The sequence below is a fragment of the Malania oleifera genome, chromosome 11 (genome assembly GCF_029873635.1).
Source record: "Malania oleifera isolate guangnan ecotype guangnan chromosome 11, ASM2987363v1, whole genome shotgun sequence".
NCBI lineage: Eukaryota > Viridiplantae > Streptophyta > Magnoliopsida > Santalales > Ximeniaceae > Malania > Malania oleifera.
Window position 1 is genome coordinate 64,329,094 of NC_080427.1, and position 19,870 is coordinate 64,348,963.

Genomic DNA, 19,870 nt, shown 5'->3' on the forward strand with positions numbered 1-19,870 from the left:
ATTGCGTGAGGTCGGCATTGCTGGAATGTCGAAAGTCGAGAGCAAGATAATATCGCCTCCTAAAAGCAGGTTCCCACAGACGGCACCAACCGTTGCGGGGTAAAATAGCGAGGATGCTCTTTCAACTCCCGTTGACTTGAAAGAGGAAGAGAAGAAAGGCTTGGAGGACTTGGGGTGTACTCCGGGGGATCACTCCGATGCCTAATAAGAGGAATGCTTTTAGAGAGGCTAAACGCAACAATAGGATAGTGTTTTGTGTCTTTTTTTTGCCTTTACTCCAAATCCCTTCTTATAGGGGCTTGAGTTGACCGTCGATTGGCTCGCACTTATTGCACGGGGGCGTGAATCGCTCTCCAGCAATAAGTGCGTGCGCCTATTACTCGGTTATTAAGGGCGTTGGCGTGGATCTCTCCTCCTCTTTATCGGGTCGGAGCTAATCACTCGTCTGAATGTCAGACCCGGAGAAAGTGCGAGATAGGCATTGACCTGCCCTCATTAGCTAGATTATTGTGGGCATATCAATTTTCAAATATGATTTTGAAAAAGTAATCATTTAAAATCATTATTCAAAAACACTTAAAATCCTTGATTAATATTGAAACTTTTATTGAAAAATACTATGATCTTTACTTGGAAATAAGTTTTGCAGTGGATCCTCTATAATAATAGATCGAGATTAAAAACAAGTATATACATTTTGAAAATTTATTTGTCCACCTTCAAGTAATTTCATATATAGGTGATCATCTTGAAATGATTTTCATTTTTGTAAAAACTTGTAAATGTTGTGGATTTTTAGAAGGGAAACCACAAACCCTACTTGAAACCTAGTAAAGACATAGAGAACACTCAAAAGTTGCATCATGGATGTGAAACTCCAAGGTTTTTGTAAAACAAGAACTTGAAACCTTTGAATTACTTTGAGAGAAGCATGAGTGATCATACTTCATCTCACGAAAAACTTAATTTTTGATATGAAAATCACAAAGCCCCTTACAATATCATCACTAGACACATTGGTCTACACTTGGAAATGTGTAGAATGGGAGAAAATCCCGAAGAATAAAAGGGTAAAGGTATCAATTTTGTACTCTTGGGATTGGGCTACCGACCACCTTTCGAACTTTTTGAAGGCTAATCGATCGCATGTAGCCTCAATGGCTATTGTTTCAAATTTGCACAAGTCGGTTGACTGCCTATACAAGCCAATCAACCGCTTGCACTGAAAATGCCCCCATTTCATGCCATTTGAAAACTTTATTCATGCATGCATATGCACAGCCTAAAGAGGAAAGAAAACACTACAAAACTATACTTAAAACACTACAAAAACATTGGATAAATGGAGAAGATTGCATCATACCATAGAACATGTTTCGAAGGATCTAAACATGCCATATATAGAAAACACAAACAATCTATATTGGGAAAGGAAACCATTATTTTTTAAATAACACAACTGTAATTCTTCACGAATTGAAGTAAATCAGTGGTATTTTCTCCAATATTTTTTTTAAGAAGAATTTCCAATATGGTTTTTTGGGAGATGCACACTGACATATTGCCCATTCTATTGACCATCAAAAAATTAAACCTCCATGTTCATGTCCATAGTGGCAATCACTTTCAAGTGAGGAAAATGAAGTTAAAAGACACCGGTGCCTTCGTTGACCTTTTCCAATTCTTAACTAAAATTAAGCATAGGAAATAGGGGAAGGAATTAATGCATGCAACACCCAATATTTCTTTCCTTCTAGCCCCTTCCTATATGCTACTTTAGGGAGTTAATACCCTTTAATTAAGAGGGACGTTGCATCAGTTACATTTCCATGGTAAGCTCCCTATTTATTTATTCTTTTACCTTGATTATAGCTCTCTTCATAATTGGCATTTTATTGACTTGGCCCATTAATTTAAGGGATCCTTGGAAGTCAAAGGCCTCATATGCCAATATGGCAAAGGGATCAATTTTACCCTTATCATTGCCTTTTTCAAACCTCTTGCTAATGTGAATTTATTTTCAAGGATATGACATATTATATGTGAATCTGTGTTTGAATATAGTATAGCTAAATTTGTGTAATGAATATGCAAGTGTGTATTATGATTGTCAGTGTCTAACAAATGAATGTGTTGAGGGTGTTGAACTTGAATAAAAGTGAAAGGATGGCACATAAATACACAACCAAAAGTAACTAATGAAGAAAGGAATAAATGGAAAGGTTAAATAAGCTAGGATGGTAGAAGAGGTTTTAGGGCTCTCCTACTCATAGAATTTGCTCCAAAATGAGAAATACTACAAAGGCCCTTAAGCAATGGAGTAAAGAAGTTATGGGGCATATGGAGAGGAAAATATATGGGTGCATGAAGGCTCTAGACTATTTGCAAGATAAGGAAAAGGACAAAGGCTCAGAAGAGAAGATGACCATGATGCAGTTAGAACGCGAGGAACTTTTTAAGATGGAGGAACTGGGTCATGTTTAGTTTGCAAAACGAAATGGGGTTGGAATAGATTGGAATGAAAATTTAAATAAAAAATATGATGAAATCAAGCGACAAATTTAATCTCACTTCTTCTCATTCCATCTCACTCCTATGTACCAAATGTGTAGTGAGGTCAGTGCAGAAGACTGAAAGATTCGACTCTGGGAGAGGATAGAAACTTCCGCTACTTCCATGCAGTGCTCAGAGATAGAAGAAGAAGAAGAAGAAGAAGAAGAAGGAAGTTTATCAATGAAGCCAAAGATGAATGTGGCAGGTGGGTGACTGATCTGAAAGAGATCCAAACTATTATTTGAGTCTCTACTATCAAAGGAGGTTCCAAGCTCCAACCAAGGAGAACGGACAGAATTGGGAAGCTTATGGAAAGCATCCAAATCAATTAAACTGGGTATGGACCATAAAAGAATTTCAAATGCTGATAGTTCGAGAGATGAAATAGAAGCAGTTGCTCTTCATATTGGAAGTCTAAAAACACCAGGCTGCAATGGCTTTCCAGGTATATTTTTTCACAAATTCTAGCAATTGGTATTGACATGAAGTTGTTATGCATTTTATTTTATTTTTAATTGAGGTTTTCTAATGTTTCTGAAAAATCAATCAATATGCAAATTAATTTAGCTTCCGTTTGGGAGTGTTTAAAAAAAAAGTGCATAATAATTATTTTTATAAGAAAAATGGTGTTAAAAAATAACACTTATCACCTATAGTAAGTATTTCTATAAAAAAAAAAAAAGTGGTGGTGTTTGACTTGTACTAAAAGTGCTTTTTCAGGATTACTTTTTTGAGAAAATTTAAATGAATTTTGAGAAGCAGAAACCTTTTGATCACTTATAAATATCACTATTTATAGGCAGGGTCAATTGTAAATATAAAAAAAATTAATGAATATTTTATAATTTAAAACATAAATTAGAAGATAATCATATATTATTTTATTATGTATTATAATATATTAATATTAATGAACCTAATTCAATTATGCAATGAAAGAGAACTATTTATTAATTTAAATTAATATTAAAATTAAAAAAACTAATTCAATAAATAATATTATTTTAACATAAATTAGTATGAAAATAGTATGTTATAAATATAAATTAAGAACAAGATTATTGTTAATTAAAATTTTAATCTTATATTATTTTTGCTTAATAAAAATAATTTAACGTTAATAAAAAATAATAGTTAACATAACTATTAATTAATTTTTTAATTAAAAATTAATCATCTATTATTTTATTGTTCATCATAATCTATTAATTATTAATAAATTTTAATTCAATTTTGGAATGAATAAAAAGAATCATCTATAAGTTAAATTAAAATTAAATAAAATAAAAGTTTTAATTTAGCTATTCATACAATTTTAACATAAATTAATGTGATAAACTTATGTTGCAAATATACATTAATAAAAAAATTATTTTTAATTAACATATAATATTATATTATTTTAGTTAATAGAAAATATGTTTAAAAATACATATTAGTTATTAGAATTTAATTCTGGATTGAACAAGAACTATTCATTAATTTATATTAACATTAAGTAAATTAAAATTTTAAATTTAATTAATAATATTATTTTTATCAGAATTCAATATGATAGTAATATGTTATAAATATACATTAATAACAAGATTATTATTAATTAGAAATAATATTATTATTTTTAATAGAAAATATTTAATTTTTAATTATAAATAATTAAAATAACTATTAATGAAGTAATTAATTGAAAATATTAATATTTATAATTTAAAATATGTCATATAGTACCCCTACAATAAAAGTAAATAATCAAATAACGCTTATTTTACATACAACCAAACACCACTTATAACTTTCTGTACATTTTTAATTCAGCATTTATTAAAATTCAGCACTTTTTTCCTAAAAAATTCTTCAACATAAATAGTTCCAAACAATTCTTTAGTACAAATACTCCTAATGCACCAAGAAGGGTGATAGCTTGAAGACTTTAATACACATAAATTCAACGACATTGGGAATATCTTGGCATCTGAATGCAAAGGCATGAGTAAACAATTTAGAGATTTTTGATAAGTCAAATAGGGAGAACAAAAACAACTTTAAATCCTGGAAGAACATGTGTAAACCTGTTTCCTTGGGAGGTCTTGGCTGTAGGGACGTCGCTGTTTTCAATAGAGTCCAGTTGATGAAGCAAATTTGAAGAATATTAGAAAGACCCCAGAATGTATGGGCTAGATTGTGCAAGTCCATACACTGAGAAGACTTCTATCTAGAAAGATAAATGTCCATCAAATGTTTCTAGGGGTTGGAGGGCTATTTTTGAAGACATCAACCGCATGAAGGAGAACTGTTCCAATTCAAAAATCTCAGTGAGAGTAGCAGGAACCTTGCGACTTGTGGGATACACAACCAGTGTGCAAACTGGAATCTTTTGTGGCTTGTGTCAAAACTTTCTGAAGAAGAAAGAGCATTACCTTAAGCTGAAATGTTTCTCTGAAAACATCTGCGGAATACATCACCAACTAATTGTACATTTAGTACGTAGGAATGGAATTAAATTTATCTTGATTTGATCAAACTCTCTATTCAAATTTTCATTCCATTCTTTCCTCATCCTGTTCCATTTGTGTCCCGTACTTTGATTGAACTCCATAAGATGGAAGAACCAGACTATCAGCTCTGTTGTATACTGAGGATGCTGATCATCTCTCTCTTTTTTGAAATGTGAAATGGTTTGGCAATTTTGGCTTGTATATCCTCTTCAAATCACAGTTAGACAAGGGGATAGTAACTGGGTTTCAGAGGTCTATTTTAGAAAATAATTGGCCTTTCCTTGAAACTGTTGACAGTATCGAATTATTTGCGTGTTTCTGCAAGTGCATCTGGAAATGGAGAAATAAAGTCATTTTTGAAAATTGGAGCTTGTATTATAATAGAATCATTGAAGAGCACAAATGTTCAATGACAATGGGTTGATTCAGTGAAGCAGGCTCATGCACTTAATCAAAGGGAGCAAAATCAGGAAGACAGAATGGGAATGCACCACGCATGAAATCAATTTGGTGTGATGCTGCTTGGAAGGAAAATCAGGAGAACTAGCCGCCTGTCTGGTCTTTCGTGATGAGGACAGCAGGCCTTTATGCTTGAGGGGTCTTAAAATTCTCAAAAGCAAGCAGAAGCTTTGGGTTATTGGTGAAGGATAGAAGGAAGCAGGCTCGAGGATGGAGGAAAAATAACTTTAATCTCAGAAAGAAGCCCCCCCTCGTGGAGTGTAACTCTGTAAAAACGGATGGTAAAACGGGTCGAAATTCGACGACAAAACGGGCTAAAATTCGAGGGATGATTTGTGATCCATCCATTTAATCTGGAGTTAATGTAAGTTAATCCATTTATAAACGTTAATGTAAGTTAACCCATTTATAAATGGATGAATCCGGATCCAACCATCTCCGTTTCTCATCGCTGCCCTCCTTTCCGTTTCTCACCGCTGCTCTCTCCTCTACAGATCCTCTCGCAACTCACTCGCGTCGTCATGATCGGCTCAGGTCTAGTTCACAGGCACCCCAACCCATGAACCCACACACGAAACCCCATTTTTCTCTTACTGTAAAACCCTGTTAATTATTATTTTAATCTTTTTCATATTTTTTTAATCATTTATCTGAGCCTGACTCTGCGCCGTATTCTTTAATATGGGTTTGTGCTTTCTGTGAGGTGGGCCAGTCTCAGTCTCCCTCTCGGCTCTCACTCTCACTCAATTTCTGTCTCCGTCTCGGCTCTCAATCGCGGTCTCCCTCTCCCTCTCAGTCTCCTTCTTAGGCTCTCACCCTCAGTCTCCCTCTCGGCTCACTCTCACTCTCAATTTCCGTCTCCGTCTCGGCTCTCAGTCTCCCTCTCCCTCACTCTTGAGTTCCCTCTCCGCCGCTCTCACTCTCACTCTCACTCTCAAACATTATATATATATTATGTTTTTTTAAGATTTGATAAAAAAAATATTTTTCAAATGAGCCATCCTTTTACGGCCCGATTATTAAACGAGCATCCAAATCCATTAACCCATTTTACCATCCCTAAAACACGGGTTACCTCCAAGCTTTTGAGTTAATGAGGGGCGAACCCTTTTTGAATTTGTTGATGAAAGGTTTGTTTATCTTCTAGATATAAAATATTAGACAAAAAAAATATATTAAAAAAGAAAAACTGATTACATATCGTGTATAATGAATTTCCTCTGACTTTCCTTCTTTCCTAACTTTCACTTTCAATCTACTGCTAAGAGTTCTCCCTCAATCAGCAATACCATGATGAACAAGCCGGCACCCCTAGTAGGGGATACCACCATCGTCCATGGAGCTTCTACACTGAAAAAGGGTGATGCGTGGGGAATACAGTAGAAAACAAAGAAAAATATGGAGCTACTAGTACACAAAAACTAGTTCATCTAGAATAGCATGTTACTGTATAGCAGGAAGCAACGCCAGCTATGTAGTTCATTTCCTTCCACCAACTCATTTCATCATCTCATCTGTGATACCCAATGAGCCACCAGGATTGTCCAGCATGCTTGCCAGCATTTTTCCCAAGGTGGAAGAAACACGAACTTCGTTACACATCTTCCATCCGCTGATAACAAAATAAACCAATGGCATGAGAAGTGTTTTATAACCTGGATTCTTGCTACTTGCACTGCCTTGGGCGGAAGTTATTACTCGATAATAGAGAGGTGATCAGATTTTGCAGCCTTTTTGCACCGGATCTGGGCCTCAAGATTGAAGTATTACCTGCAACAGAGCAGGGATCGGAGCCATTTTCCGAACTTCCTATGCACCATCCACCTGGAATAAGCAGGTCTGGACCCTTGAACAAGAGCTCAGAGTCTATCTTGTCGAGCACTGGATCATTGTGGCGGAACTTTCTTGCAAATGGAGCATTACTTTCAATCATTCGTGGCATATCAGCAATAGTAAGGTGGTGGGGATGCTGCTTGGGAGGATTGTCCCATGAAATGAAATGGAGATCCGTGTTCACAGTGGTGTTACGGAACTCTTGAGCATTACAGATCACTGTGTGGAAGTAGCCTTCAGGGGAGGATATGAAGTTCGCATAGTACATCAGAACAGTTCGCGGTAAGTTGTCCCATCCCCATATGCAGAAATCAATGAAAGGACGAGAGAGCATCATCCAAGCAGAACCTATCAGAGAAACAGAATCTTCAATATCAAATAAAATTTCCAATATCACCCAACATTTTCCTAGGACTAGAGTAGAATTGTGTGATACATTTTAAGCCATCCATTGAAAAAAAAAAATTTCTGATCACAATAGCATGGAATGACTTAATAAGATGAAATGGTCGTGTCCACAACTTTTTTGTATAAGGATCTGTGTCATTATATTTTAAAATTTTGTTTTTAAAATAAATCTAGACTAAGCTATAACTTCAATATCATAAATACTAAGAAGTTTAATGTTCTGCAATTGATTTGTTGCATTGAAATTGAAAATGTCAAAATAACAGCAAGATTGGGGCATATTATCAAAAGGAAACAAAAATTTTTTTTAAAAAGAAGTGCAGATTACATTAGGTTAGGCAAAAAGGATTGAAGTTGTAACTGTTTCCACATCATCATAACTCCATTTAAGGGAAGAAAAAGGAAAAAAAAAGTAATATCCCACATCCCGCATCAATCACCATGGGAAATATTTATTGTTCACAATAGCTCATGTTGATTAAAAAAGATAATTTCAGCCAGCTCCCTCTGAAACAGAATTCGAGGTTTTATGCTTCAAGGGGTTAAATGCAAAAATCTAGGAAAGCCCATGAAATATCAAGCAGTCATGCAAAGTAGGGTAGCACAATTTCACCAGACAAGTTTTGCAAAAAAATCAATGAATGTAACTGCCAATATCATATATTGGCCATACAATAACATATACTAATCATGACATATGACGTAATGATGCAAACAAACATAATACTTATGATAAATTCACCACGTATCAATTTTAGGCAGTTACATGAGAAGATATTTTAAATATTATTGGGTCATATCTAGATTAAAGATGCAATAATTGACATAAAAATAGAATCCTACTACAGGACTTGTGAATTTATACGTAATTTAATGATTTTGTTCTTTTTCTTTTTTTCTGCACAAACTAACTTTGTCACTAAAACTCAAACACAAATGTTCACACAAAATCATAACCTCAAACCAATTGAGCAAGAGATTAATGGTACATTAATCCGAAAGTCCAAAAGAATTTATCATTTTAATCAATAGCCAATAACAGAGATCCGAAAATATATGAATATCTAATATGTTTATCAATTTATGCCAATGCAAGAGTGCTATAAGAACCAAATGAAAGTATGTGGACAGATATTACATGAAGGCATTACATGAACTTTTTGGGATCCAAAAACCACTACATCCCACCATGATAGTGGGAATCAAAACTAGCAACTGCAGCGACCATTACTGATTGTTATGGATGCTACAAGGCCACTTCAGCTGCAACAGAATTATTACAAAAAAAACTACTTTTTCATTCTTTTTTCTCACTTTCCTTTTCATTTTCTCCCTTTTTCTATTTCATACATCAATCCCAATTGGCCATGTGAAAATAGGGGGAGGAGATTATAACAAGACAATGATGCACAAATTAGTTGTAATACTTATAAAAGATGAATAATTGACAATTTAATATGACCATATTTTCTTTTGTAACTTCTATTTTCTTCAAGTAAATAGTAATTATCTTGGGCTATATATTTTCTTGGCATTCCAACAAATCTTCATCAATAAGTTTTATGACTATGATACTATAATTGTATGAGTTTGATTATAAAATGTGACTATGTAAGTTTATGATAAATTTGGTATATATTATTTAACTTTTTAAGAATTTCAACAATAAAAATAATAGAACTTGCCTAATTTTACATGTTTTATGAAGCTTGACAGATTGATGATGTATATTGTGCATACCAACTCTATTTTGCTTCTTTATTTATCTGTCAAATTTGCGATCTAGTTATCCACTTATTCATGTGCTTAATCAATGATCTATTTATATTTATGCTCATAAAGTAAAGAAAAATGGAATTTTGTGTGTGCGCACGTAACTTCCCCCTGCAATAGCATTTTAAGGCCAATACAAATTTATTAATCTTGCCAAGCTACATGTTAGTAGATTGCACCAAGGATCCAAAACACATTAAAAATCTTATTACGAAGGACAAAGGGATGAAGATGTGCAAGTCTACCTACATAGACAAGGCTGTGCATGCTTTAAAAAAATTCAGTCAAATATCTACCACTCCAACTTGCTGCTTAAACTGTTGTGCTTAACTATATTATATTGCTATTTAAAACCATCATTCAGCAAAGAAACAATTGAACACAAAATAAGTAATTGATGCATATAGGAAAAGGTGCCTTCAATTGAAAACCTTAATTAGATCCAATATTCCCGTGTTTGACAAGAAGCACATCTCAAAATATAAATGCAATCCTTTGGCTGTCTCAGCATTGATTAATGAATCAGAATCGTCATTGCATGACTATACCAAGGCCAGGGTTTAAATTTAAACTTAAGAAAATAACAAACTCCAAAGCCAATAATTGACAGGTGTGGTTCCCAAGTAATTAAATCCGTTTGTTAACATGCTCATTCAGGCTCCTTTACTAATTCAAGAAGCCAAGGTCAAGCTTAAGCTTCAAGCCTGATTGCATGATACAAGCATAAGCAAAACCAAGCTTGCCACAATCATGATTATCTATGGAAACCATTTAAACAAGGAAACCTTCTATATTGGCATGTAGTTTTAAGGTCTGCCTACCAAAAGAATGTAGTGTTATGGTCTACTTGAACTTCTACTTTTGAAAATAACCTTATCCACATCACTAGAATACAGCAGTGATTTATACCTTAAAGCAAAAGCAGAATTTAAGTTGATTAACAAAAAAAAGAGATGGGAGGTATTGGCATGTAGTTTTAAGGTCTGCCTACCAGAAGAATGTAGTCTTATGGTCTACTTGAACTTCCACTTTTGAAAATAACCTTATCCACATTAATAGAATACAGCAATAATTTATACCTTAAAGCAAAAGCAGAATTTTAGTCGATAAAAAAAAATAGATGGGAGGAGGGATAGTCCTATATAGGGATTCTCCATAATGGTCAACTCCTGTATGTTTCTACTTACAGCTTCTTTTTCATTTCTTGGAAATAAAATAAGTTAATGATTCATACTACTCAGGTGGGAATAAAATTTTCATGTAAATTCTCTACAAATATATGTAGACACACGCATGTGTGTTGATCAGAGAAGGCAAGACTGCAAATTCTTCAACAAGATGCTAACTCTTAGTAGCATGTTATATTGACACTATCAAAGCAAGCACCAAAATGATTGTATATGTTGTGTAAATCCAATCAGAATCTATATTCAGAAAACAATTTATTGTATCCCTAAAGTAAATACAACAAGAACCTATGCAGAAAACAATTTATAAATAATGTTCATGGAACATAACATGGATGTGAAATACTACTGTAGAGCTGAAGACAACAGAAAAGGGAATAATGGATCACTACAACCAATTTGTTAAGAGTTAGAATCATGCTACATAAGTAAATAAAAATAATAGTAATAAAACCCAACCCATATTAAAACCATATTGTCCACAATATGGGGGAAAGAAAACTCACTAAGTAAGGATTTCAAATGTGCTGGCTATGCAAAATTCTTCACCTTACTTCTACAGTTTTTGAGTTTTTTCTTTTTCCTTTTTTTTTTTTGGTAGGTCAATGTTACCTCTCAAATACAACTTCTAGATCATATATCAGACTTAAATCCTCATGCCTATGAACTTCTAAGCTAGACTACATTCCCCAATATAACACAGGTAAAGCATAGAAAAACAGGGCAAACTAAAGCCTTTCCCCAATGCTATTAGAAGTCCAAACAGATTATAACACTCATGGATAGCAGTAAAAGTGAATATCAAAAAAAAATCTAATATCCAATTCAATACAAACTCAAATTTTTGTATACATTTGCGCAATCAAAAATAGAAAACCTTTCCCGAAAATGCATTTGAATCTCCCCTGACAATGAAATCTTGTCATTGTTTATTTTGCACCATTTGAACACAAGTTGCAATTTTATAATGGAATTGTCCCAATATCTGCCAATTATTGCAAAGCTACAGTACTCCACTACTCAAAAGAAAAGTCCAATGCTGCAAAACCATTTTTTATTCAACAAAAACAAAAAAAAAAATACATATTTCAGCATAAAAAATCTTTCCTGAAAAATGCATTTGAACCTCCCCTGAGATGAGATCTTGTCATTGTGTAATTTACAGCATTTGAAAACACAAGTTGCAATTTTATAATGGAGGTATCCCAATACTGACCAATTAGTCCAGTGCTATATTACTTCACTAATTAAAAGAAAAGTACAATGCTGCAAAACATTTTGATTCAAAAAAGAAAAAAAAAATACACACATTTATAAGGAATAACAAGAGATTAGAAAAGAGAACAGGATGACATCCTCCCACATAAAAAGGAAAATTATAAAAGAGCTGCAGACCAAGGAATTCCTTTGCAATCATTCAAATTTCAAATGACCAACCTAAAACAAGAGAAACTGAAGCCCAAGACAAAAGCTAGAAAAACATCTCTATTCTGAAGCAAGTTCTAGGGCATAAAATCATCCCTAAGAATGTAGTGGTCCCTTCCCTTCCTCAGAAAGAATAGAAAACCAGCCACATTGCTACAACATCTTCCCTTTCATACAAAGAAAAAACCTATTACTACCACAATTCACCCATATTTTTATGGTATCAATCACCCACAATTCCCTAAAAATGAAAAACAACTTGCACAGAAATTGTGTAGCCCACGGTTTTAAATGGTGGTAGCAGGTGACATAGCGCAGCAGTAATTTTTGTATCAGAAAGGGTGGGCAACAGATGTTACATTGCGGAACTGCCTTTAATGACCATGAATTTTTTCAAGCATGCAAATCCTCGTCTATGCTGGTAGATTTATATGTTTTAAGCTTCTATTGCTTAATAAGATTCTCATTGTATTCAATTAGTTCAACATACTAACATTGTTTTATAATGATAATAAAATTTATATTGGTTTTAAAATGATATTGACAGAACATTATATTTCATTTTCACTTTCATTACTTCAAGATCATATCATTGATTCATCATCTACATGATAAATAAATGATGAAACATAATAGATGAGGATTGTAATGATCTAAATATTAATCAGTTAGGCACATAAATCATACGACAGAATAACAAGATCCATTGTTTTATTAGTTAAGGTCTTAAAAAATCTAAAAATTTAGACCGACAGATATTATATAACCTAAGCTATAAAATGACAGCATTATAATCATAAAACTTGTCACTAAAAAATAAGTTAACTTGAACAAGACAAAAACTAGAAAAGAAAATGTGGAACAACACAGAAAAGAAATATTGAATTACAAATATTAAAAATATATACATATTCTTAATAAAATTTGTCAATTAATGCATTTTTGTTGAATATTACAAAAAAAAAAAAAATTGTATTGTTGTCATCCTCATTATAATATTCCGCTCCCCCTCCTCTTCCAATAGCTAATCAGGACTGATTTACTAAAAGGAAAGATGAGAGCAAATAAGAACAAAAAGTGGAAAATAAAAACATAAGTTTGTGTTATAACATGATGGCAACAGTTCATAAGGCCAGTACATGGCAGTAGCAAGAAGTAGGCCACTATGGCTGTGCTTTTTATTCCCACTAAAATGGCAATATGCAACAATATCGAGACCACAAAAATTCATCACAAAATGACAGTGACCCCTATCTAAAACTATGCCACAGCCATCTGAATACATCACATAAATATGAGGATTGATTGCTTTGCTGGGTCTTCACCTGTATGATTGTTAATATGTTGAGTATGGATGAGCATTCAATTAGTATGGTTAACTCAATTATGACTCCAAATTCCAAATTAACCCCCTTTTTTGGGGCAGGCTGCAGGGGGGCTCCCTGTCCACCCTTGTCCTACATCAGTTTGAAAGCAGTAGACAAACCAGCTTTAGAAGGCTATAAATTTAACACTCCTTGCCCCCTTTTCCTTGCCTTTGTTGACACTATAACTCACTCTTGCCTATTGTCACTGCCCTAAAATTAAATTAATGAAATTAAAAATGTTGAAATATTGAATATGAATTAATTAAAAAATTATAATTAATTGAAATCCAGTTAATTAAGCTAATTGGTTAAAAATTTACGTTAACCTAACAAAGAAAGAAAATTTTTTATCAAACTGACCAAATTAATCTAATTAACCAAACCAAATTTTTTTTATTCTGTCAGTCAATTCAATTTTAAATGAGTAGTGCTCAGCCCTAACATTAAGCAACAAAGTCCAGGTGAACTCCTTGATTTTGAGAGGCACATCTTCCTTCCATTTACTTTCTCTAGTGAGAAGAGAATATGAGAAGAGGGTTTTGGCAACAGCAATAGAAAGATTTGAAAATTACTAGAATAATCCCCTTCCCAAAGTTTAACATTGCATCTGGGATGAAGAACAAAATAATGAAAAACACGCAACAAATCAACAAGTTTATACACTTTTCTCTCAATGAGACTCCCCTTCTTTTTTTCCCCTAAAATTAAATAAATAAACCATTAGAAAAAATCCCTTCACATAATAAAGGAAGAGAATGGAGCATCACGAATACACAGGTATACATATACAAGTAAACAAAAGGAACATCCCCACTCAAGTGCCTTCCAAAAATGAATAGAAGAGCTATCTCCAACTTAATGCAAAGTGGAAAAAAACGATAAGACACCTGAGATGAATTCTAAGAACTTGCATGAGCAGCATAGATGTCCACCTAGCATTCCACTTATTACGATTAATTGATCATACTTATTTTTAGTACACGACAAAGATCATACTTTACAAAAATTGAGCCATAAGGGGCATGTTTCTTAAGAAACCTACCTACACAACAACCCAACAAAAAATATATTTGTTGAAACCAAATTCCTAGGATTCAAATCCCACTCCAATTTATGTCCACTAACCACCAACCAAGTGGCTTCTCTTACCATCACCCATGTCCAACCATAAGATATATCTACTCCGACCTCTCCGCCATTCCAATAAGAATCCTAAAATGAGATTTGAAAAGTAAAGGTAATTGGACAATTAGGCCTCTTGTCCTTTCACTCATGGCTCCATTTGGTAAAAAATTTCTCCTTTTCTTTTAAGAAGTAGGATGAGATGAGATGAGATGGTACATGATGCGATACATCACGCAAGAATGGCATGTCCCAAGATAAAGTTTTATTTTATAACTTTGTTTGTTTTGTATAGGATAATCAACAGGGTACATTTACCGACCTATTCTATGTTTGATGGAGCAAAAGATAACAACGTTATTCCTTGCATGTGGAATAAGGAGCTGGCCTAGGATACACTTTAGTAGGGTGTACAAATTTTGGTTAAAAATTAAATTAGCAGACTGAACAAACACATCTGATTAATTTGGTTTGGAAGTTTGGTCTGTTGAAATGAAAAATTAAAAAAAAGACAATTTTTGGTTTGATTAACAAAATTAATATCATTGAGCGGATTTAATTGAACTAGATTTACCTTAAAACTATTTCTTCTCTTTTTTGGTAAAAATTATTATTATTCCTTATGCACCTTGACCCCTCATTATCTTTCCCTCTTATAATTAAGTGCCGAAGACACGGGAAGGAGAACCTTGAGATAAACAATAAGGATCAAAGCACTTCTGATCGCCGGTACTAAGGGCTTGGAAAATATCAGCCATTTACAGCGCCACATTGCTGTAAACAAATCTCCTCAGCTATTAAGTTCAATCCTATGAAAGTTCAAAACTCAAGCATTCCCAGTCCTTATACAATCATAAAAAAAATTCTGTTAGATCAATTTCAGCTAACTCCACTGAGTTCGCTGTTTCAGTTGTTCTAAACTATACAGCCAAAATTTTTCAATTAAGTTAATAAGTGCACCAAATTGACTGATTGCACGCCCCAAAACCTTGTAGTTATATAGGCACTTAACCATCCCTCCCCATATTCCAGGATATCATATAACATGTATAATGTTATCAAGTGTGTGGGATGAGTGAGCCTAAGATCCAATATCCTTTGCTCATATAAAGCAACCAAATGAGGGAGGAGAAGGCACATCATATCTTATCCTACTGACCCCTCATCTCGTCAAACAAACCGGGTCTACAAGAACAAACTTTTTTAGGGCAGGGGTAATAAAAGTGGATTGAACACTTCTCCTGACCACTCGATGCTCTAAAATTGATGAAAAACTTCATAATAATACAATATCATCTTTCATTAACCTTTCAACAACTCCAGAAAACTGCTATCTTAAAACCATCTAAACCTAGCCTCTATTTAGAAGAGTTGTCCCTGCGTGAAAAGTGTTGCCAAGAAATCCCTGCAGAGAAATTGTTGACTTCTCTGTCAAAAAATTTAACAATTTTTCAAAAACTGCAATTGAGAACTTAAATGCTTTACTCTGTCTAGACTGTATTTGGAAATATATCTATGAACATACTGAGAGCATTTGAAGTCATCTGAATAGACAGCTTGTAGATGATGAGTCGTTCAAGGCAGAATGAGATCAACCTAGGGAAGCCAAATGGCTTCCCGGTTCCCCTTTCTATAAATGTGCATACTGCTGAATAGAGATACTCCATTTCTTTCAAAACCATTCTTGACAGTAATTAATTAGACAGCCATGAGGATAAGAAGGCTCTACATAAAGTAAAATCATCTCTAATGTTATATCAAAAATCCATTTTTAACAAAACCTAAAAAAATGCATCATCCAAAGCCATCTCCAACCCATAAAAAAATCCCACAACTCTGCCACAAAGAAGAGCAGACACCAATGTAAACTGAATACCCCCCCCCCCCTCTCACCCAATGCAAAGCTTTCCATGATATCCCTGTTAAAGCTTCTTCCTATTTTTGATAAGAACACAAGGATAACATTGACAATACTATCCATTAAATTGCCTGGTCACTTCTGCAGATGCAGAACCAGAATTACCCTTCTCCTGACAAGCTGTTGTTGGTCAGCAATTGCATCGCAGGACCGAACATTCCATTTTTCTTTTTTTTACCAAACACTTTAACATATTCCTTTTGGCAGGAAAAAGCAGCTGTTAGACAGCAAAAGCTTTACCAAACGAAGCCCCTAGAGCCTTGTCTCCCTCCATCTCAGACATCAATGATCTGACCTCCACATCAAGCATTCCTCTAACCAACATGCTTTCTCCGCCTTAATATGAACCCCTATCCAACATTAATCATCAGGCCAACACGAACCCCCTTCATGTGCAACATCCTTGCAGACCCATGTAATCTCCTCTCCTATTAGACTCCAACCTTAACTAATTCCTATCTGACTCGACTAAAGGCTTCTTGCTGTTGTTGTGTTTTGACTCCCTAATGAAGCACCTCCATCTTCTCCCACTAGCAAAGCCCATGAAAAAATCAGATCTTACAGTCACCATCATTAACCTCATTTCTCTATATTTATGTCTAAACTTATATTCTCCTTGACAACAGTATCTTCTGAATCATTCTTCAGGAGTCAAATCCTCATCATTCAACAACCCACATTCCGCCAATTTGTCAAGACTCTAAGATCACCAAAAATCTCATTGTTCCAAGACTAAAATTAAAACCTTCCCAACCCATATCTAATGCTCCTCCCACCAAACCTCCACATAACTCACAAGAGAATGATGTGCAAGCCACATATTCTCAAGCCAAGTCGTCTTTTGTTCCAAAAGCAGAAGATAATAATTGGAAAACACACTGAAACAAACAATCCTAAACAAAATAGGGAAAATTATCTCCACCACCCTACCCCAACCCGCCCCGCCCCCCGGCGCGTGCACGCGGTGCGGAACCATTAGCAAACAGAAGCACATCATGATGGGAGGAAACAAGCCTCTCCAATCATGACATCCAAGTGAAGTAAGCATTAGAATGAGGAAATATCTCTAGGTTTGGCAATCTCAACTAAGAAAAAAATAAAATAAAAAATCCTTGCACTTGTCATAACTCTCAATCCTCACAACTTTTCACCCAATGATCTAATGACAATAAAACCTCCACTAAAATACCACCTCTGACTATAGAGACCAAAACAGACTGGCGTAGTCAACTTGTCCAGATAAGACAACTTCAAAGCAAGCTAACTAGGACCGTAGATAAAGTCTATACACCACTACCCAAAATCAACTCTAAACAACAAACAAAGGATAAGACCCCTGCAGTCTGCAGACCACCAGAGAGTCTACCAAGCCCATTAAACTACAAAGCAACAACACCCCTAACACCTTCATTGACGAAAGAAAAACCATTTCTTCCATGCAAAACAAATTCCAGCTCTAGGTCCTAGCTTCATATGCTAAGCAAAACTCAAGTTTGCAAAAACATACGTGATACCACCACCCCCAAGAAAACCAAACAGATCTAGCTGACAATTAAGATAGCCACATAGAAGTTCCATGGGAAAATGAATCATATTGTATTCAAGATACTTATGCAGAGAGAGAGAGAGAGAGAGAGAGAGAGCATTCCAATAGGCAAATTCATTAGCTTAGAGAAAGAATTAACGAAAATTAGAGTAAAAGGTAATACACTTGAGGGAAAAAAATAAATATGATGTACCTGTAAAGAGTTTAAAGGCTGTCGGCACACTTCTTCGCTGTGTAACCCAGAAAACATCAGCTTTCTTTGTCATGTACAACCCTGGATCTATGATAACCGGCTTTGCCCTTTGAAACCTACACGTATAGAAGAACTAGTAAGACACCTTCACAGCCTAACACACATAGGAAACCTCAAAAGGAGAAATTTCCTTACTCCTTCCACCCAATATCGCTAGTATGATCAATGAAATTAAGATCGCGTGGCAAATACGAAAAAGTGTGCAGCAGATCTGGCAATTAAAACCCATAAACCAATCAATCGACGAATGCAGAAAACAATTGAAACAAGACATAATTTCAAATTGAGAACAATTAAAGCACCGCCTACCATCCTGAGTAACAAGGGGATAATCCGACGCACTGAGGTTAATAAACCAGTCCCAGTCCCCACCTTCCTTCAACAAGATCGCCGCGGCGTGTAGCGTGTTCGCCACCATTGTTGGTCCCCTGTACGTTACAAGGTTTGCTTTCGTAATCATTTTCACATTACCAAATTTCACAAAGACAGGTTGATTCTTGACGTAATTCAGCAGATCAAGGCGCTCATCGGATGAAGACTCGAGGTCTAGATGCACAACGTAGCGGTTGTTGGGGTGGTAGAGAGCTTGGAGGGTGCGCCTTAGCATGTGGCCGTCGCCAGTGGAGCCGGAAATGAGGTAGGCGAACCGCGGCGGCGGAGGAAAAGACGAAATGGGCAATGGGTGAATCTTCGATTCAACGAAGATGGAGCTGGTTTCAGCGATGGAGCGGTAGATAGGGAGCAGAGGAGAACCATCAGGCGATGTTAGGGTTGTAAGAAACAGAAGGAATAGGGAAACTATGGAGCCTATCGCTAATGGTATTACCCATTTTCGCTCCATTGTTTGTGGGTGTTTCAGGTGTAGATAATAGCTCCTTAATTTCTTCATTCCCTCTCAATCCCTCCCTCCGTCTCTTTCTCCTCTCTCAGAAGAGAGAAGAACAGAGAAACAGCTTACAAAAATTCCCGACGTGATTTGAATTTAATGGGTTGCTTCATATGGTGAAGGAAGTTGCAGAGATGATCAATGAACCAGTCTTCTGTCTCTCTGCGGGATAGTTTGAGTGCAGGTAGGTGAAACGAGCAGCTAAGCTAAAAGATGTTACAGATGAAACTTGAAAGCTGTATCTAATCTAATTATTTTTTTTTTGGGTAATCGAAAGCTTAAAATATATTGATCCTGAATTCCGATCGAACGGCTGCGGAGCCGGGTGTTGTGGGTCCACCTAGTTCAGATCGGACGGTCCTCAACCATCGCGTGCGTCTGGGTCAAAGCTCAAAACTATTGGATCATTGAAAGGAGTGCACGATCGAGATTCGTTTCAGAACAGAGCCAAAGGAAATCGACGGTACGCGGGGCTGGGATTTGTCGTCACACTAGCCTAGGATATGTCGCGGCACTATTGAATAGAATCCAAATCAACAGTACATTACAGAGGTGTTCTGGTCAACGTCCTAAATAATCTTAAAAAAAGTCTAACAAGTGTTTAGGCGTCGGTAATAATTAGGCAAAGTCACATGTAAAAATGGT

The 19,870-nt window shown here is 35.2% G+C and overlaps 1 protein-coding gene across 1 annotated transcript; it reads right to left on the reverse strand.

Annotated features, from left to right (window-relative positions):
• Positions 1-6,664: 6,664 nt before the first annotated feature.
• On the reverse strand, positions 6,665-19,484 carry LOC131168352 (beta-glucuronosyltransferase GlcAT14B). The gene is made up of 4 exons (XM_058127716.1): positions 18,649-19,484; positions 18,475-18,550; positions 18,280-18,395; positions 6,665-7,688 (listed from the first exon to the last, which is right to left on the reverse strand). The coding sequence occupies exons 1-4, from the start codon at positions 19,226-19,228 to the stop codon at positions 7,174-7,176; spliced, it is 1,287 nt and encodes a 428-aa protein (XP_057983699.1). The 5' UTR covers positions 19,229-19,484; the 3' UTR covers positions 6,665-7,173.
• Between the last annotated feature and the right edge of the window lie 386 nt (positions 19,485-19,870).

Excerpts from the sequence above, each read along its gene's own strand:
- LOC131168352 (XM_058127716.1), bottom strand. The coding sequence starts at position 19,228 with ATGAAGAAATTAAGGAGCTATTATCTACACCTGAAACACCCACAAACA. Across the intron at positions 18,551-18,648 it reads TCCCCTTGTTACTCAGGATG|ATCTGCTGCACACTTTTTCG; the intron begins GTAGGCGGTGCT and ends TTTAATTGCCAG. Across the intron at positions 18,396-18,474 it reads AGCGATATTGGGTGGAAGGA|GTTTCAAAGGGCAAAGCCGG; the intron begins GTAAGGAAATTT and ends CTATACGTGTAG.